At 43.5% G+C, this 20,884-nt stretch overlaps 1 protein-coding gene across 4 annotated transcripts in view; it reads left to right on the top strand.

Annotated features, from left to right (window-relative positions):
• The window catches only part of secisbp2 (SECIS binding protein 2), a 108,731-nt gene that overhangs the window by 18,086 nt on the left and 69,761 nt on the right, over window positions 1–20,884 (top strand). For 3 of the 4 annotated variants that reach the window (XM_069928669.1, XM_069928690.1, XM_069928696.1), the window contains exons 4-8: window positions 7,154–7,268; window positions 8,650–8,873; window positions 15,765–15,840; window positions 16,876–17,021; window positions 17,118–17,258. In XM_069928669.1, coding sequence (XP_069784770.1) covers window positions 7,154–7,268; window positions 8,650–8,873; window positions 15,765–15,840; window positions 16,876–17,021; window positions 17,118–17,258 — 702 coding nt within the window. The remainder of the gene's footprint in view (window positions 1–7,153; window positions 7,269–8,649; window positions 8,874–15,764; window positions 15,841–16,875; window positions 17,022–17,117; window positions 17,259–20,884) is intronic. The other variant, XM_069928679.1, reaches the window with a different exon arrangement.

Here is a 20,884-nt window from a genome sequence, read left to right as displayed (position 1 = left end):
ATACATGTGTGCTTAGAATTCGAAGGGGGTTAAGTTAATAGGAATAAGTTAAAGTTTGATCCTGTTTTAATGTTTAAAGAAAATTAAAAACTACTTTTGTTTAAGTAACAATTTGTCTTGGTGAATTTCTATTGCTGCTGAGTTTTTGGGTCCTCTCGTCCCGTAACAATACATAAAGATTAATACATATTGTTTAATAAATTGTAGATTCTTGGTTGTGGGGGGTGTGTGGTGGTGTTGTATGAACAGTTCATTCAGTTGTTAAGTATTCTCATTGCCCTTGGAGAAGAAGCTTTTCCTCAGCCTGGTAGTTCTGGCTCTGATACTTCTGTATTTCATTTCTGACAGGAGTTGCTGAAAGATGCTGTGTGGTAGGGGTCTTCAATGATTTTATGTGCCCTGTTCAAACAATGAACCCAATAGATCACGTCAGTTGGGAGGGGGGGGTGGGGTGTGAGAGACACCAGTGATTCTCTCTGCCTCCCATATGGTCCTGTGGATTGACCTCCAATCTGATGCTCTACAGCAACCATGCCACACTTTGATACAGCCGGCGAGGATGCTTTCGATAGAGCTCCTGTAGACAGTTGCCAGAATGGCGTCTGGGAGCCTTGCTTGCCACAATCTTCTCAGGAAGTGCTGTCACTGTTGCACCTTCTTAACAAGTGAGGGGATGTGTGTCTAGGATAGGTCACTTCCGAAGTAGACTCTGAGGAACTTTATGTATCTTTGCCTTTGCTACATAAAAGACACTGCTGAGCTTCTCCAGCATTTTGTGTTTTTACTTCAACCACGGTGTCTACAGAATTTTGTGGTTTACTTTTGAGACACTTTGTGCTCTCTACTCTCTACACTACTGAGCTATTAATTTGTAGTGGAGGATGGTCATCCCTAGTCCTCCTGAAGTCCACAATCATCTCTTTTGTCTTGTCCCTGTTGGAACTCGGGTTGTTATTCTCGGACCATATCGCATAAATCTTCCGCATCTGCTATATAGGGTATTCATCATTGTTGCTGATGAAGCAAACTACTGTCGTGTCATCTGCAAACTTGATGGCTGTTTTGGAGATGGATCTGGCATGGCAGTCGTGGGTCATTAGTGTGAATAGAAGCAGGCTGAACACACACAGTGGGGTGCATCAGAGCTCAACGTGACGGTGCTCGACATTCTGCTACTGACCCAGACAGACTGTGGTCTTTCTGTTAAGAAGTCCATAATGTAGTTAAAAAGGACTGGTGAGGACAGCTTCTCTACCAGCCTTGGGGAATGATGATATTAAACGCCGAGCTGAATTTGATGAACAGCAGCCTGAGGTATGAGGCATCATACTCCAGGTGGGTCAAGATGGAGTGGAGGGATAAGGCTAGAGCATCATTGGAACGGTTCCATCTGTAGGCAAATTGAAACAAGTCCAGTGTATCTGGGAGGTGCACTTTGCATTCCATCACCAGATGCTCAAATAATTTCTTAATGGTAGGAGTCAGTGCCACAGGTTGGTAGCCATTTAGGCCTGTGTGACAGAGTATTTCGAGGTGGTTTGGGAGGAATATTTAGAGCAGCTTGCACACACACATTTTAAAACACAGAATATTTGCAGGACTTTTGCAGTGTTTTTTGTGTCGACAGCAGCTTGCCTGGGAGAGCATGTGATCTTTTCAGGCAGAGCAGAGTTTTGCTCTCAGAGAGGGAGGGTGTGAAACAGAAAGAGGAGTCACAGAAATTATTTCCAGGACAAAGCTGACAAACTTTGGAAGGCTGTCTGGTCAAAGGAGAAGACTGGCGATCTGAAAGGTGACCTGAAAGAAAGAGGATCATTTGGAGAACCCTGAAGGGGGCAAGTTTTGTCAGCAAGACTGATTGAGAAGGAATCAGTTGCGGATGTCCTGGAAAAGGAATCTCTCTCTGAAAACCAGCAAGAACCCTCCTGAGTGGTAACCATTTGCCTGTTAAGCACCAAAGACTGGTGAACTTTGTTAATGCTAACTTCTGTGCACAGTACAAGAATTGCTTGCAACCAGTGAGATTGGACTGTGATCCAAATAACTTTTCTAATCTTAAATATACATTATACACACCTGCGCTTAGTATTAGAGGAGGGATTAAGTAGTTAGATAGGTTAAGTAATAAGTTAAAGTTTAGTTCCTCTGTTTGCTTGAAAGCCGCACTGTGATTCTGGGAGAATATTCTCGGCGACACTAGGTATTATTCTATTTAGGAGAATCCTAGCAAAGATTTTGCCTGCAATGGAGAGTAGCGTGATTCCCCTGTAGTTTGAGCAGTCTGATTTCTCGCCTTTGTTTTTGTACAGGGTGATGATGGTGGCATCACGAAGGTCCTGAGGCAGTTTTCCTTGGTTCCAACAAAGCTTGAAAAACTCATGCAGTTTGACATGCAGAGTTTTGCCGCCAGCCTTCCAGACCTCTGGGGGGATTCCATCCATACCTGCTGCTTTGCCACTTTTCAGTTGTTCGGTTGCCTTATATGTCTCATCCTGGGTGAGGACCTCATCCAGCTCTAGCCTTAGGGGCTGTTGAGGGAGCTGGAGCAGGGCGGTTGGCGCTGAAAAGAGATTGGAAGTGTTCTGACCATCAGTTGAGGATGGAGATCTTGTCGCTGAGGAGGACTTTGCCGTCTGAGCTGCGCAGCGGGCTTTGGACTTGGGGTGAGGGGCCGTACACAGCCTTTAGAGCCTCGTAGAAACCCCTGAAGTCGCCAATGTCCGCGCTGAGCTGGGTTCGCTTGGCGAGGCTAGTCCACCACTCATTTTGGATCTCCCGGAGTTTGCACTGAAGATGGCTGCATGCGCGACGGAAGGCTTGTTTCTTCTCTGGACAGGACGGCTTTGTAAGGTGAGCCTGGTGGGCAGCTCGCTTCTTTGCCAGCAGCTCCTGGATTTCCTGGCTGTTTTCGTCAAACCAGTCCTTGTTTTTCCTGGAGGAGAAGCCCAGTACCTCTTCAGTGGATTGCAGTATGGTAGTCTTCAACTGATCCCAGAGGGTTTCAGGGGACTGGTCCGTGAGGCAGATTGCATCGTCGAGCTTTGCTTTGAGGTTTGCCTGGAAGTTTCCTCTCGCTTCGTCTGACTGCAGGTTTCCAACATTGAACCTCTTTCTGGGGGCTTTACTGTTCCTGGGCTTTGGCTTGAAGTGAAGGTTGAGCTTGCAGCGAACCAGCCGGTGGTCAGTGTGGCATTCCGCGCTGGGCATGACTCTGGTGTGGAGCACATCTCGTTTGTCACTTTCTCGCACCAGGATGTAGTCCAGGAGGTGCCAGTGTTTGGATCGGGGATGCATCCAGGTAGTCTTAAGGCTGTCCCTCTGCTGAAAAAGGGTGTTTGTAATGACAAGCCGCTGTTCCGCGCAGAGCTCCAACACGAGGCGCCCATTGTCGTTGCACTTGCCGACGCCATGCTTGCCCAGGATTCCTGGCCAGGTTTCTGAGTCTTTGCCGACGTGAGCGTTGAAGTCGCCAAGGATGACAACCTTGTCGGCTGTAGGGGTGCGTTGGATGAGGTGGCGCAGGTCAGTGTAGAACTTGTCCTTTTCTGCTGGTTCCGCCTGGAGGGTTGGAGCATAGACACTGATGAGGGTGATGCGACGCTTGTTTTGAAGGGGGAGTCGCATGGACATGATTCGGTCCGAGTGGCCTGTCGGAAGGTTTTCGAGTTTGGAGGCAATGAAGTTCTTGACCATGAAGCCTACACCAGATAGGCGTCGTTCATCCGAAGGCTTGCCAGACCAGTAGAGTGTGTAGCCCGCGCCGCGTTCTTGGAGGCTGCCTACATCTGCCAGGCGGACTTCACTGAGAGCGGCTATGTCGATGTCAAGTCTGAGGAGTTCATGTGCAATGAGGGCAGGCCGACCTTCAGGTCGGTGGCTGTCAGCCTTGTCTAGCATGGTTCTGATGTTCCAGCATGCTAGCTTGAGTTTGTGTGCATCTTTTGAGGGGGAGGCCGTGGAGGGGGAGGCCGTGGAGGGGGAGGCCGTGGAGGGGGAGGCCGTGGAGGGGGAGGCCGTGGAGGGGGAGGCCGTGGAGGGGGAGGCCGTGGAGGGGGAGGCCGTGGAGGGGGAGGCCGTGGAGGGGGAGGCCGTGGAGGGGGAGGCCGTGGAGGGGGAGGCCGTGGAGGGGGAGGCCGTGGAGGGGGAGGCCGTGGAGGGGGAGGCCGTGGAGGGGGAGGCCGTGGAGGGGGAGGCCGTGGAGGGGGAGGCCGTGGAGGGGGAGGCCGTGGAGGGGGAGGCCGTGGAGGGGGAGGCCGTGGAGGGGGAGGCCGTGGAGGGGGAGGCCGTGGAGGGGGAGGCCGTGGAGGGGGAGGCCGTGGAGGGGGAGGCCGTGGAGGGGGAGGCCGTGGAGGGGGAGGCCGTGGAGGGGGAGGCCGTGGAGGGGGAGGCCGTGGAGGGGGAGGCCGTGGAGGGGGAGGCCGTGGAGGGGGAGGCCGTGGAGGGGGAGGCCGTGGAGGGGGAGGCCGTGGAGGGGGAGGCCGTGGAGGGGGAGGCCGTGGAGGGGGAGGCCGTGGAGGGGGAGGCCGTGGAGGGGGAGGCCGTGGAGGGGGAGGCCGTGGAGGGGGAGGCCGTGGAGGGGGAGGCCGTGGAGGGGGAGGCCGTGGACCTGTCCTCGGGCCTGCGCAAAGGAGCTTTTAGGTGGAGTGCAGTGCGCGCAGTACTGGCCCCACCCTTTACACCCATGGTTCGTGTGCCGTGGCCAAGCAAGCTGGGACGTGGCAGCGAGGTCCTTGGGTCGCAGGTTTTATATCGGAGTTGCCTTCTCCTATGCAGGTTTCTTACCCGGGCTGGAGGGGTCTGCCTCCCCTCTTAGGTCGGTCCATACTGCCCGGACCGGGGCCAGGGCCGCCGCTGCTCTCCCTGTGCCCTGACTGGGGCCGCCGCCTCCAACTCTCTGCCCAGACCGGGGCCTCCGCCTGCCTCACTCGACCGAGGCCGGGGCCGCCGCCTCCCCCTTGCTCCTGCCCGGATTGGGGCCGCCGCCGCCGCCTACCCTCAGCCGGGGCCGGGGCCGTCGCTGCTCTCCCTGTGCCCGGACTGGGGCCGCCGCCTCCCACTCTCTGCCCGGATCGGGGCCTCCGCTGCCTCGCTCGACTGAGTCCGGGGCCGCCGCCTCCCCCTTGCTCCTGCCCGGATTGGGGCCGCCGCCGCCTACCCTCAGTCCGGACCGGGGCCGGGGCCGCCGCTGCTCTCCCTGTGCCCGGACTGGGGCCGCCGCCTCCCACACTCTGCCCGGATCGGGGCCTCCGCCTGCCTCACTCGACCGAGGCCGGGGCCGCCGCCTCCCCCTTGCTCCTGCCCGGATCAGGGCCGCCGCCGCCTACCCTCAGCCCGGACCGGGGCCGGGGCCCATTTATTAATTTCAGTCTATTTAAATGTAGGGAAATACCACAATGAAATTGGGCCCTGATTTCACACAGCAGCTGGATAGAGATCAAGTGAAGCTAAGTTTGGTATTGCCTAGAAATAGCTCCAAGAAAAGTGCAGAGAACAAAACAAAGGACTCTACATCACCTTTGTTGACCTCACCAAAGCCTTCGACACCGTGAGCAGGAAAGGGCTTTGGCAAATACTAGAGCGCATCGGATGCCCCCCAAAGTTCCTCAACATGATTATCCAACTGCACGAAAACCAACAAGGTCCGGGTCAGATACAGCAATGAGCTCTCTGAACCCTTCTCCATTAACAATGGCGTGAAGCAAGGCTGTGTTCTCGCATCAACCCTCTTTTCAATCTTCAGCATGATGCTGAACCAAGCCATGAAAGACCTCAACAATGAAGACGCTGTTTACATCCGGTACCGCACGGATGGCAGTCTCTTCAATCTGAGGCGCCTGCAAGCTCACACCAAGACACAAGAGAAACTTGTCCGTGAACTACTCTTTGCAGACGATGCCGCTTTAGTTGCCCTTTCAGAGCCAGCTCTTCAGCGCTTGACGTCCTGTTTTGCGGAAACTGCCAAAATGTTTGGCCTGGAGGTCAGCCTGAAGAAAACTGAGGTCCTCCATCAGCCAGCTCCCCACCATGACTACCAACCCCACAACATCTCCATCGGGTACACAAAACTCAAAACGGTCAACCAGTTTACCTATCTTGGCTGCACCATTTCATCAGATGCAAGGATCGACAACGAGATAGACAACAGACTCGCCAAGGCAAATAGCGCCTTTGGAAGACTACACAAAAGAGTCTGGAAAAACAACCAACTGAAAAACCTCACAAAGATAAGCGTATACCGAGCCGTTGTCATACCCACACTCCTGTTCGGCTCCAAATCATGGGTCCTCTACCGGCATCACCTACGGCTCCTGGAACGCTTCCACCAGTGTTGTCTCCGCTCCATCCTCAACATTCATTGGAGCGCTTTCATCCCTAACGTCGAAGTACTCGAGATGGCAGAGGTCGACAGCATCGAGTCCACGCTGCTGAAGATCCAGCTGCGCTGGGTGGGTCACGTCTCCAGAATGGAGGACCATCACCTTCCCAAGATCGTGTTATATGGCGAGCTCTCCACTGTCCACCGTGACAGAGGTGCACCAAAGAAAAGGTACAAGGACTGCCTAAAGAAATCTCTTGGTGCCTGCCACATTGACCACCGCCAGTGGGCTGATATCGCCTCAAACCGTCCATCTTGGCGCCTCACAGTTTGGTGGGCAGCAACCTCCTTTGAAGAAGACCACAGAGCCCACCTCACTGACAAAAGGCAAAGGAGGAAAAACCCAACACCCAACCCCAACCAACCAATTTTCCCCTGCAACCACTGCAACCGTGTCTGCCTGTCCCGCATCGGACTTGTCAGCCACAAACGAGCCTGCAGCTGACGTGGACATTTACCCCCTCCATAAATCTTCGTCCGCGAAGCCAAGCCAAAGAAAGAAAGAAAGTTTAATTCTGTTTTCTTGTTCAAATATAATTTTAAAAAAAACTTGTTTAAGTAACCCTGTGTTGTGGTGCCTATCTATTGCTCTGGTTTTTGGGGTCCTCAGGACTCCGTAACACCTGTTATTGTCACCTTCCTTGCTACCTAAATGATGACAAACAATTGTGAACATAATTTCAGTGGTCTATGATGTTGCATGCAGGTGTCCAAATATATATGCTGAATAAAGTGGTAAACCAACTCGTTATTGATTGCTGTATCTTTAATTTGTAGGAAGCAAGGTCCAAGAAAGAACTTAAAAAACAGGGACAAAATATAAATGAATTACCAGAAAGAGATGAACAATTGCAACGACCTGATGTATTTATGGATAATATAACCAAAAATGGTAAGACTGTTTAAATTATTTTTGATTTTTAAAAAAATTGTCATGTAATGTAATCTGCATGTAATGTTCAAAATATTTCACAATGATGAAATGGTTCAAATACTGTTTTTAACTTAAATTATATCTGAAAACTATCATTAAAACATTTCTCATATTTGATGGCATATAAGAACCACTTTTTCCCCAAAATAACCTCAAAAATAATCCCTAGGTCTTGTATGCAATGTTGAAATTGAGCAGGTTGCTGGCTCCTCTATCAACTTAAAGAAGCCCACGGAAGTGCTGCAGTTGTCCAGGAAGTGGGCCTGCAGCTACTCAGGCCACCTTCCCTTGGGAGGCCCGTGCTTTCTGGAGCCACCGCCACCATTTCACTTCCCCCGGTGAGAAAGCCACCATGCCTGCTCCCGTTAGCACCGCAACAGCCTGTTCGTAGTACACGTCGATGGTACGATCGATTCTTGCTTTGAGGGGAGTGCTGGGCCTCAGTGATCAGTCTCCACATAAAGCCTTTGTTTGACAAGCACGTTCCCCCCCCCCACCCCCCAAGCAAATTGAATCAGTGGCGGTTGGTAGTGAGCGAGCTGCTTGTTGAGCTGAGGGTCGAACAAAGGCTCTGTGTGGAGCCTGATCACTGAGGATCAGCACTCCCCTCAAAGCAAGCGTTTGATTGTCTGCTCCCCGCAACAATGGGCCCTGCCCATTGCCCTGGTAACCAGCTTCTCCACCTCCTGCTTTTGCACGCACATGGGTCCTGGCTTGCCTGTCAATCAATTGGTGTTTGCATGGTGGGGCTAGTGGCCTGAGCCTTGGCGTGTGGTGGGCAAAAGGATGTGTTGCTGCTGTTGCTCATGTGTGTGGAGGCTATTGGCGGGCCACAAGGAAGCATGGGTGTCTATCTGTCTCAGCCCAACACGGTGAAGAGCTCCAGTGAGTGGTGGGTGTACTGACAAATATGGCTTTGGAGTCTTGGCCATGCAAGGCTGGAGGTGAGTGAAGGCACACACACACAAGCATAACCTAAAAGGGGCCTTGCAGGAGGAACCCGTTTGCTAACTTACCAGAAAATGCATGAAAAAAAAATTCTTAATAATTCCTGCTCAAATGAAGAGTTGGTCTTGTATGCCATGAAATTTGGTATTTCTGGTTAGATTCTTTGAACATGCTAGTTGACTTATTTCAAGTAACATGCAATTTTTAGATGATTGCTAAGATCTAGAGATAATTTGTAATGTGCAATATTGTCTTTACCTGATTATGAAAACTGGTAGCCCTTTTGATGAAAGTTTTACAGATCTTTGTTGCATGTTGTTTCACTGTGACCTTTATCTTGAGATTCTTTTTAAATGACTGTTTAATTAGTATATTTTTATTTCACACATAGGAAACAAACAGGTTAACAAATACCAGCACAACAAATCTAAGCCACTTCAAAAAAATGAACTAGAACCTACAACTGATAATACGTCTAAAGTTGCATCAGGGGACTCTCCAAAAGAACCGAGTGCAGCAATACAACCTAGCCCTGGATTTAGACAATCTCAAGAGTCAAGTAAAGTTTGTAAACAGTCTGCCAAAGTATGGCTAGCAGATGATACAACAAATATGGTAAGTGGAACAATAATGTAAAATTAGAATTCATTGTATATTATCTGATTTAATCATCTTATTTAGGATGTTCTTGGTTCAAGTTTGTGATATCTCTGAATGCAGCCAAGTATGTTTAAAATTCCTAAAATTATTTATTAATCTACAGTGAATTAAAATTAATTTATGGCTGCCCAGTATTTTTATGTGGTTCACTCAGATCTGAAGCTGACTAATCTATTTTAAAACTCAAGCATATAGGCTGACTTCAATCTTTCAAGCAATCAAAATGCTATATGATAGGTAACTGCTAAAAAGCTGCCCTGGAATGTGTGGATGATTTGCATTTCAGTTGGCAATGAACATCTGATTTCTGGAGAACCTCAGAAATTGATAAAAAGGAGTGAATGTCTAGCGTGGTAAATCTTTGGAATTCTCTATTTAGAGCTATGAAGACCAATCACAGATTGAGAGTTTTTCAAATATTGAGGAAATTGAGAGATTTATGATTGGTGCAATAAAGTTGCAATGTGGTAAATGATCAGCCTTTTTTTTTTCAAACTTTATTTAAAAGATTTTTAAAAAACAAAATACAATCAAATAACAGCAAAAAAAATTTTAGATACATAAAGAAAACCTTCCCCACCCTCCCAAGCCCTCAGCCAGCTCCCTTAAGTGGAGCCAAATACAAACAAAACTGAATATATAGAATATTTCAAAATATTTTCAAATTCATATAGTCCAAATAAGAAGACCACATATTAACAAAGAAGGAATAATTATCATGCAAGTTACAGGTAATTTTTTTCAACGGAATACAAGCTCTTAATTCATTATGTCAATGTACTATAGTAATTTCCACGTTATCTTTCCAGGTACTAGCTACTCATTTTTGCGCTACAGATAACGCTAAACGTACAAATGCAATCTGAAATTTATCCAACCCCAATCCCTTCAAAGAAACCATATATCCCAACAAAAAAATCGATGGAACTAATGGTAATTTAATCTTATAATTTCTCCAAAACCAATTTAATTCCTTCCCAAAATGTTTGTATTTTAACACAAGATCAAACAGCATGTAAAAAAAGTTCCATTACATAGTCCACATCGAAAACAAGAGTCTGAATTACTAAACCCATATTTTTTCAATTTCTCTGGAGTAAAATATAATTGATGTAAGATATGGAATGGTTAATTATAACTTTTTACATTTGTCAATTTAGTTACACTGTCTTGACACATAACCTCCCAATTGTCTTCAGGAAAAATATAAGTTAAATCACTTTCCCATTTCAGCCTAGATTTCTCCCACTCGGGTTTATCCATACTATCTTGTAACAATTGATACATATCCAAAATATAACCTTTTCTTTGGTATAGAGGAAATCAAAGACTCAAATTTCATCAACATAGGTAAATTCATCTCTTTACCATAATTATCTTTTATCAAAGCTCTGAATTGATCTTTCTTTGGCTTGGCTTCGCGGACGAAGATTTATGGAGGGGGTAAATGTCCACGTCAGCTGCAGGCTCGTTTGTGGCTGACAAGTCCGATGCGGGACAGGCAGACACGGTTGCAACGGTTGCAGGGGAAAATTGGTTGGTTGGGGTTGGGTGTTGGGTTTTTCCTCCTTTGTCTTTTGTCAGTGAGGTGGGCTCTGCGGTCTTCTTCAAAGGAGGTTGCTGCCCGCCGAACTGTGAGGCGCCAAGATGCACGATTTGAGGCGATATCAGCCCACTGGCGGTGGTCAATGTGGCAGGCACCAAGAGATTTCTTTAGGCAGTCCTTGTACCTCTTCTTTGGTGCACCTCTGTCACGGTGGCCAGTGGAGAGCTCGCCATATAACACGATCTTGGGAAGGTGATGGTCCTCCATTCTGGAGACGTGACCCACCCAGCGCAGCTGGATCTTCAGCAGCGTGGACTCGATGCTGTCGGCCTTTGCCATCTCGAGTACTTCGACGTTAGGGATGAAGGCGCTCCAATGAATGTTGAGGATGGAGCGGAGACAACGCTGGTGGAAGCGTTCTAGGAGCCGTAGGTGATAGTACACAAATAAAGAGTTTACAGATATATCAAATTTCTCCCTCAATTGGTTAAAAGAAATAAACTGTCCTTCTTTAAAGCAATCCTGAACCATCTTTATACCCTTAGAATTCCAACTCTTTAAATGACTATTAAACATTGAAAAGGGAATAAGTTGATTATGATATAACAGAGTTTGAATTGATAGTTTACCCTTCAACCCTAAAACCATATTTCTTTTACCCTATATCTTTAACAAGTGCTTTAATACCGGCATATTACATTCCCACAATAAATTCATATTCCATTTAAACTCTTTGAAAGTAAACAAGGTATTGACTGAAACAAATATTCGAGGAAAAATGTTCATTTTAATACAATTTACTCGACCAAATTAATGTTAACGGAAGATCTTTCCGTTTAATCAAATCCTTTTTAATAAAGGAACATAATTTATATAAAGATTGGTCATCTGCATTTACTGTTACTCCAAAATATTTAATTCTATCTGACCATTTCAATTTTATAATATTTTTATATTCTGAATAATCTCCTTCCCCAACTGGTAATATTTCACTCTTATCCCAATTTACCTTATATCCAGATAACTCCGCAAATTTCAGCAAGCAATCTTGCAAATATTTCAAAGACTGCTCCGGTTCTGTCAAATAAACCAACACATCATCCGCAAATAAATTAATCATATATTCTTCATCTGCAATTCTCATCCTTTTGATCTTATCATTCTGTCGTATTGTCTGAGCTAATGGTTCAATAGCTAATGCAAACAAGGCTGGTGATAATGGACAACCATGCCGGGTCGACCGCGTTAATTTAAATGGTAAAGAAGTTTGACCATCTGTCACCACCCTAGCAATTGTGTTTTTATATAAAGCTTTAACCCAACCAATAAAATAAGGGATAAAATTAAATTTCTCTAACATCTTAAATAAAAAAAAATCCACTCAACCCTATCAAAAGCTTTTTCCGCATCCAGTGCAACCACCATTGGGTGGTTAGGTTGCTGTCTAGATGCATTGACCAATGTGATCAATCTAAGAATGTTATCAGATGCATTTCTATTCTTAATAAAACCTGTTTGATCTACATGTATCAACTGAGGTAAATATTTAGCAAGTTTATTTGCTAATACTTTTGCCATAATTTTATAATCTACCTTTAGTAACGAAAGAGGCCTATACGAAGATACTTTCAATGGATCCCTATCTTTCTTTAAAATCACAGTAACTATAGCACTCGAACAAGATTCTGGCAACACCTGGTCCTCAGTTATTTGCTGTAGAACATCTCCAAATAGTGAGGATAGATCTTCATAAAATACTTCATAAAATTCAGCTGAAAAACCATCATCCCCTGGTGACTTCCCATTCGGCATCTCTTGAAAAGCTTCTTTAATCTCAAAATGTGTAAATGGAGCTTCTAATTCCCTAACCTCCTCATCTCCTAGAACAGTTAAATTTAATTTAGATAAATAAGAATCAATAAAACCAGCTTCCTGCTTTCCGTCAGAAGTATATAATTATTAATAAAATGAGTAAAACTGGTCAATAATTTCCTGAGGTTTATAGGTAACTATTGAATTCTTTTTAACAGGATTGATAATTTGCGATGTCATTTCTGTTTTTAATTGCCATGCTAACACCTTATGAGCCCTCTCACCTAATTCATAGTAACGTTTCTTAGAACGATTAATTAAATGCTCATACTGATAAGTTTGTAATTTATTATAACGTAGTTTCAACTTTGCTAAAGCTGCCTTTTTATCTTCCGTAACATTTTTCTGAAATTCCTTTTCTAACTCAGTAATTTGTTTCTCCAATGTTAAGCTTTCCGCCACATATTGTTTTTTTTTTAACTTATGTAGTATAACTAATAATTTGCCCACACAAATATGCTTTCAATGCATCCCATAATACAAAGATACTGCTTACTGTATTAATATTCTCAGCCAGATATAAAGCGATCTGTTCCTTAACAAAAGCAACTAATTCTGGTTTCTTTAAGAGCATTGTATTAAGCCGCATCTATACGACAATTGCACCACTTTCAGACTTGCACAAGAGAAGAACAACATAGAGTGATCTGATATGACCAGGCTTTTATATTCAGCTTGGAGTACTCTACCTTGTAAATGTGCCGATACCAAAAAAAGTCTATTCTAGAAAATGAATCATGTCTAAATGAATGAAAGGAGAAATCTTTCTCTGTAGGATTTACTCTCCTCCAAATATCAATTAAGTTCAAATCTTTCATCAAGGCCCCTAATTGTATTGCCGCCTTTGATTTCCTTAAACTTTTCAGAGACCTATCCAACAAAGGATCTAAAACATAATTAAATTCTCCATCCACCAAAATATTTTCCTTGGCCTGATTTAACAAGAAAAAAGCCTCCAACATAAACCTTTCATCATCTACATTAGGTGCGTAGATATTTAACAACGTCCATGATTCAGCAAAAATTTTACAATTTAACCACAAAACTCTCCCTGCATTACCTTCAAAGGATTCTTATTCTAACGGTAATTTCTTATGAATTAAAATCGCTACACCTCTCGCCTTAGAATTAAAAGAAGAAGAAAATGCCAACCCAATCTCTCTTCAATTTCATATGTTCTTTTTCAGTCAAATGTGTTTCTTGTAAAAAAGCAATATCGACTTTCATTTTTTTTAATATAAGCCAATACTCATATACGCTTAATAGGATTATTCAATCCCTGGACATTAAAAGTTGCAAAGTTCAAATTAGACATTTCAATAAAAGTTCTACTATAAAATATTACTCCCCTTTCTAATTCCCTAACTATTCTAAACCCACATCCCCTATATAAAAATACCAAAAAAGCAAAAAATATATAAATTTCCCCTCAATAAACTACTAAAAAATAGTAACTCCCTAAAAATCTGGGTGTGGTAAAACCCACTAGTGACAATCGACTATCAGGCCTCAGTGTCATCAACCCCCCCAGTTAGACTTTCCCAAAGTAATTATTCAGACATATTCAACCCAGCGATTCCAATCCCAATTGTTCCAGGTCTTCAATATCAAGAAGACTTTGCGTCAATTCAACCTTCTTTCCATTGTCTCCGTGTTTCCCATTCTTTCCATTCCCATTTCCATTTACCCTCCTTTTAGGCGACGATAACGGCGACTGACCATTTCCTCGCAAATTTGGGAACGAATTAGCAAAAATTAATGCATCATGATCATTTTCAAAAAATTGAGACTGAAAATTTCCATAAAAAACTTCATAAGTACAGCCGGATAACGAAAGGCAAACTTTTAACCCTTTCGTCACAACACTTCTTTAGCTGAATTAAATTCTCGAAGTCTTCTAATAATTTCTTGACTCAAACCTCATAAAAGAGCACTCTATTATTTTGAACCATCACTGGAGTCTGATTTTGCCGTGCCTTCTGCACCACAACTCGTAATATAATTTCTCTATCTTGGTATTTCAAACAGCGAATCAAAACTGCCCTCAGTGGTTGACCTGGAAACGGTTTTTTCCTCAATGCTCTATGCGCTCGATCCAACGCTATACCATCCGGAAAAAAATCCTTGCCTAATACCTTAGGAATCCATTTCTTAAAAAACTTTACCAGATTTGAAGCTTCCATATCTTCTGGGAGACCTACTATTTTTACAATATTTCTTTGACCTTGATTCTCTAGTGAGTCAATCTTCTTCAGTAATTCCTTCTTCTGAATCCCCAATCCACAAAAGAATCCTCCATTTTTCCATTTTTTCTCTATTACGATCCACTTGGTTCTTACGTTCAAAAAAAGCTTCTTCATTTTAAAAAAAAATATCTTGTACAGTGTCCACTGTTTTTATACATCTTCTAAAATCACTTTTGACTACAGTCATATCTTTCTTCATAGAGGTCATCTCTTCACATATATTATTCATTTTAGTTTTCACTTCCATAAATCCTTGATTTATCTGAGTTGACATCTGTTTTCCATTTGATGAGCAATCCCTTCCAGTATAGTAAACACAGAATCCAATCCAGGTTTCATCACTTCCCTTTGAGGCCTACCTTCTCTGATCCCAGTCTCCATATATTCTTCTTGTGTTGATTCCAATAACGCTGGGCTCTCCTCCTCTTCTGACACAGTAATTCGTCTTCCAGTGCGGCTGCGGATCTGGATACCTGTCAACAGCGTGCCGACCTCGTCAGCCCGCCGTCTTTCGGGTTCCCCCTCAGCCCACACCTTCTCTAATAAATCTCGAACTCGCGACGCACCGCGAATGCCTGGAAGAGTCACTGACCACGCAGCTGCGTTCTCCGACGCTACACTGCGCGCCCCTAGACCACCAGGCATTGCTGTGGGCTCGTGCATCTGTCCCCGCTCGGCCGATCCACCCCCGCGCCTGGACTCATGGGGGCGCAAGTCAGGTCCAACCGAGCTCATCACCAAACCGGTGCCATCTTGTGGATACGCGATCGGCGCAGGTGTAATACTCAGCCGAGCAGGGGTCCTTTGAGGCTTGGGAACTCCAGTTGATGACTCCGTGTCTTCAACTTGGTAGGTAGGCCTCAATTCTTCAACACTTTTATAGGGTAATTTCTTCTGTAACTGAGTTTTTGATTTTTTCACGTTCGTAGCCATTTCAATCCTCCACTATTCCAAAGTCTGTAAATACTATTTTTAACAACTTTTACAGGGTTTAAAATTGGGTATTTATAAGTCTAACTGGGGAAAGGTGGAACTGCTCGTCTTCCCTCTACGCCATCTTGCCATGCCCCCTGTAAATGATCAGCCTTGATTTTATTGAATATCAGTCATGAAGGTCTAAATAACCTACTTCTACCTCTTTTTTTATATTCGTATTAATTGCTTATCTGACATTTGATTCAGGTTAAAGCATCTCAGTCATCTGGAATTTCTATGAATTCAGAAAAATGCACTGTCTCTGATTCTGCCATTATCACAAGTAAGAAATTTGTTGATTATATTTAGGTTGTATTGTGCTAGATCTAGAAATTGTTTCTCAGTAAAATATTTTTCAAAATAAATAGCGTATTTTCTGATGTAAAACAACCATGCTTCATTATTTTTAGCTTGGGCCATTTTAAAATCTTAAATCAAGTATGCTTATTTTTAAGGTTTCTAATTATTTTTATGTGCTTAAAATACACTGAGTAAAGTGCAGAAAACTTTTTCTGAAATTTTCTACGTATTGCTTCTTAGCAAGTTAAACAGTCTCAGACAAAATAAAACACAATTTATTTTCCTCACATTCAGTGCAAGAAGTTGAAATGTTTGAATGTTCAGAATGTTAGGGTAGCACTCTGAGAGACCCTGTGGCTACAGTGACTTCCGGTGCTGTCTGGGTGGCAGTCGCTTGACTGCCTGAGTTTTTCCAAGGTGCGCTTATTTCCAATTGCATTCTAAAGATGTGCAGATTGATAGGTTAATTGGTCACTAAATTGCCACACTGTGTAGGTGAGTGGTAGAATCTGAAAAGAAATTGATGGGAATTAAGTAAGATTAGTATAAATGGTGCTTGATGGTCAGTGAGGATCCATTGGGCCAAAGAGCTGTTTCTGTGCTATATGGCTATTGTTGTAACCTTTGTTTGATTCATTTAGTATCTTAGCTTTTTAGATTATAAAATATTTAGAAAATATTTCACATGGGAAGGATGGATCAAAAGGAATATATTTCATAATACAGTATCATGTTGTAATTATTGGCATACCAAATTCTGAATAGCAAAATATATGCCACAGCGCTTTTTGTTCTGCTTCAGAATTGATCTTGATTTTTATATTAATATGTTGTAACACTACTGCTTACTCCTTCAGTATGATGTAGATTTATTTTTAGTATTTCACAATAATATTTTTTTTGCATCTTTGTCTTTGTATTTTAAATAGGTCAATGTTTGAATACAAACCAGTACCTCTGTAGCTTTGTTCTGTGTATTAATGGTATAATATAAATGGTTTCCATGTTGTTTTCCCAGCAGGTTCAGTTGCCTTGTCCTTTTTGCCTGTATCATCAACGGCCACTCCACCTGTGCTGTCGTGGGCCAAAATTGTTTCACAAACACCCAAGAAACCAGTTCTCATTTCAGTTCCACCAAAGGCACAGGCACATAATAATGCTCAGGTTAGAATGAAACCAAAATTGTAGATTATTTTATACTTGTAACTTCAAAATTGTTCTTACTTTTATTTGTCAATAATGAAATGGAAATTATTGCAGAGAAATGAAGATGAAACAAAGTTGAAAGAAGCAAGTGTAAAAGTGAAAAAGAAGAAAAAGAAGAAGAAGCCAAAAGAATCCAATGAAACTTCAAAGCAAATCGAGTCCAAGATAACAGCACAAGAGCCTCCTCGACTTGAGGTACATGACTTCTATAATTTGGTGATTCATTTGGTGTTGAAGATGATGTGTATCCCTAAATTATTTTGCTGCTGTGGTCGTTAAGGTAGTGAACTAGCAATCGGTTCACACTGACTATCAAATATCATTTACAGTTATATTTTTTTCCCATCAATTGCTGTTAGATTTTATTGCTCACCTACACAGAGGGACAATTTACTGTGGTCAATAACTTATCAACCTGTACATAGTTGAGATGTGAATTGAAATGGGAGTACCTTAGGATATATTAACACCATGCTTTTTGGAGAAGTTGGGAAGCTATTAACCAACTAGCAAGAAGGAATATTTTGATGGTATCAAAGGAAAGACTATTATTATATGCATCGCAGTGATATCTACAGTTGCGTGCAAAATGAGCACCAATAGATGGACTAAAGTTGTAAGACATAGGGTTACATTCAGCGGCTCAATTTTCTTGACCTTTTCAAAGATTAGCACTTAGATAGGTTGAGATTGTCATACCGGGGCATAAACTTGAGTGATTGATTTTTTGCTTGTTTTAAAAGCTTTCTAATGTAACTGTTTGCAAGGGTCTTATTTGATCTGGCTAATTCAGCATAATATATATAAAAAATAATTTGGTGTTCATACCTTTTGAAATAATTTGCTTGGAATTGGGTTTGGGTGGTGTTCATGGACTCAGCTAAGGATCGGAATGATTACACCAGGGCTGTCACAGACTTTATCAGAACAGCTATGGACCATTGTGTCCCCACCATATCATTCAGGATTTTCCCCAACCAGAAGCCCTAGATCGAGGGGTGGCCAACCTTTTCATTTATAGTTCAGACATATAGCACGGTAATAGCCATTTCAGCCCATGAGTCATGGCGCCCAATTAACCCCTGATATGTATTCATGGGCCGAAAAGGCCTGTTACCCTACTGTATGTCTAAATTAAAAATTAAAAGGTTGGGCATCCCTGCCCTAGATGAACAATGACATCTGGAACGTGCTGAGAGCCAGATCACAGGCATTTAAGTCCAGAGATCCAGATCACTACAGAAGGAGCAGGTATGATACAGAGAGCTATCTCCTGGGTGAAGTGGAGTTTCCAGGCAAAAATGGAACAACAAAGGATACCCAGCAACTTGCCAGGATCTAAATAATATAACCTGCTACAAAACCAAATCTGGTCCAGTAGGTGACGGCAAAGCTTTACTCCCAGATGAACTCCATGCCGTCTATGCCTGATTTGACCACGAACAAGGAAGAAGCACCATGTTCTCTAATGATCCTCTCCTGTTCATATCCAAGGATGACGCGTGGGCTGGCTACAGGAGATTCAACCTGAGGAAAGTATCCTGTCAGGGCAGAGTACTCAACTGAGTATCAGTATTTAAAAACCTGTGCTGACCAACTTCCCAATGTATTAACGGATATTTTTGACATCTCATTCTGGCAGGGTGTGGAACCCACCTGTTTCCATCAGGCGTCAATCGTACCAGTGCCCAAAAAGAGTGTGGTAACATGCCTAAATGACTGCTGACCAGTGTCATTCACATAAACAGTGATGAAGTGTTTTGAAAGGTTGGTGTTGAAGTATATCAGTTCTTGTCTGAGCGACAACATGAACCTGTTCCAATTCACCCATCGTAGCAACAGATCTACGGCAGATGCCATCTCATTGGCTCTACACAAAGCCCTGGAATACCTGGTCAGCAAAGATGCATATATCAGGATGCTATTTATTGACTATTGTTACGAGCCCAGAGGACCCCAAAACCCAGCAGCAATAGATATTCACCAAGACAAATGGTGACTTAAACAAAAGTTGCTTTTAATTATCTTTAAACATGAAAACAGAATCAAACTTTAATTTATTATTATTAACTTAACTAACCTAACTTGAACCAACTCCCCCCCTCCCCACCACTTCTAATTCTAAGCACACGTGTATGTAAGTTCAGAAAAGTTCACAGTCCAATCTCATTTCTCATTCCTCCAAGTTCACTGGTTGCAGGCAATTCTTATACTGTGTACAGAATTTAATATTTATGAAGTTCACCAGGCTTTGATGTTTAAAAGGTAAATGGTTACCACTCAGGAAGGTTCTTGTCGGTTTTCAGAGAGAGATTGGTTGTTCCTGGATCCCTTTTAATCAGCCACATCAGTGTCTTGCCAAAGAATCTTGCCCATCAAGGTTTTCCAGATGATAACTTCATTCTTTCAGGTCACTACAGAGTGCCTTTTTGTTTCTCTTATTTCAAGTGAAACATTAGGCAGCCAGTCCTCTCCTCTTCCATGAAGCACAAGGGCTTTGACAAGGCTGAACTAAGCACTCACAACCTTTCTTCCAAATGGGGTTTTTCCACAAGCTTGCTAGCTTGCCCTTTTCCAGTCCCAGCTGCTGCTGAAATGTAGCACTGCAGAACTGATCTCGCTCTCTCTGAGAAAAGCCTGTTTTACTCTCTCTGCTTGTAAAACCTCATGACCCACTTAGAACAGCAAGCTCCACTCCAGACAGCCTGCATTTCTCAACTACTCCTCTAATTTTTTTCATCTGTTGCTTTTCAAAACAACAATCCATTAGTGAAGTCTCTTGGGCACTCTCCAAAGGTTTTGCAAAGGCCCCCAGATGATGCCCTGTCTGGCTTGAGCAGAGCTCCATTATTTTAAATGAGATCTGTTTTGAAGTGTTTGTATGTGACCTACATTAAAAGACTTGTCCCAATTTATCTCCCAAAAACATATCTCTAATCTGTCACACTATATTTATCACCATCATCCCCTCAAAATTGATCAGCAATCTCCAATTGATCAGCAAATTGAAAGACCTGTGACTCAACACCCCGCTGTGTGATTGGATCCTGGATGTCCTCACCTCCAGACCAAAATCAATGAGGATTGGTAAGAACATCTTCTTCACAATCTCCATCAGTACTGTAGCACCATGGGGCTGCATTCATAGTCCCCTGCTCTACTAATTTTACACCTATGACTCTGTGGCTCGGCAGAAAAAATAAAACCATCTATAAATTTGCTGACGATACCACAGTAATGGGTTATATGAAAAGGAGCAATGAATCTGCATATAGAATGGAGATTGAAAACTTGGCTGAATGGTGCATTAACACAACCTCGCACTCAATGTCACCAAAATCAAGGAGCTGATTGTTGATTTCAGGAAGGGTCAGAGGTGGAGAGGATGAGCAAATTTAAGTTCTTGGGGGGGTCACTATCTCATAGGATCTTTCTGGGACCAAATAAATTAATGGCATTGTGAAGAAAGCATATCAGCGCTTCTACTTCCTCAGGTGTTTGTGGAGGTTTGGTATGACCTCAGATACCCTGGCAAATTTCTACAGATGTGTGGCAGAAAATGTCCTGACTGGCTGCATCACTGTCTGGTATGGCAGTACCAATACCCCTGAGCGAAAAGCACTGCAAAAGGTAGTGGACACAACCCAGAATATTACAGGCAAAACTCTCCCCACCATTGAGAACATCCTTTGGGAATGCTGCCGCAAGAGAGCAGCACCAATCATCAAGGATCCATATCACCCAGCACAAGCTGTGTTCTCGCTGCTAACATCAGGAAAGAAGGCTAGATGCCATGACTCCACCAGGTTCAGAAGCAGCTG

This window comes from Narcine bancroftii, chromosome 1 (assembly GCF_036971445.1).
Source record: "Narcine bancroftii isolate sNarBan1 chromosome 1, sNarBan1.hap1, whole genome shotgun sequence".
Lineage (NCBI taxonomy): Eukaryota > Metazoa > Chordata > Chondrichthyes > Torpediniformes > Narcinidae > Narcine > Narcine bancroftii.
This window is presented reverse-complemented; position numbering and strand designations above follow the sequence as displayed.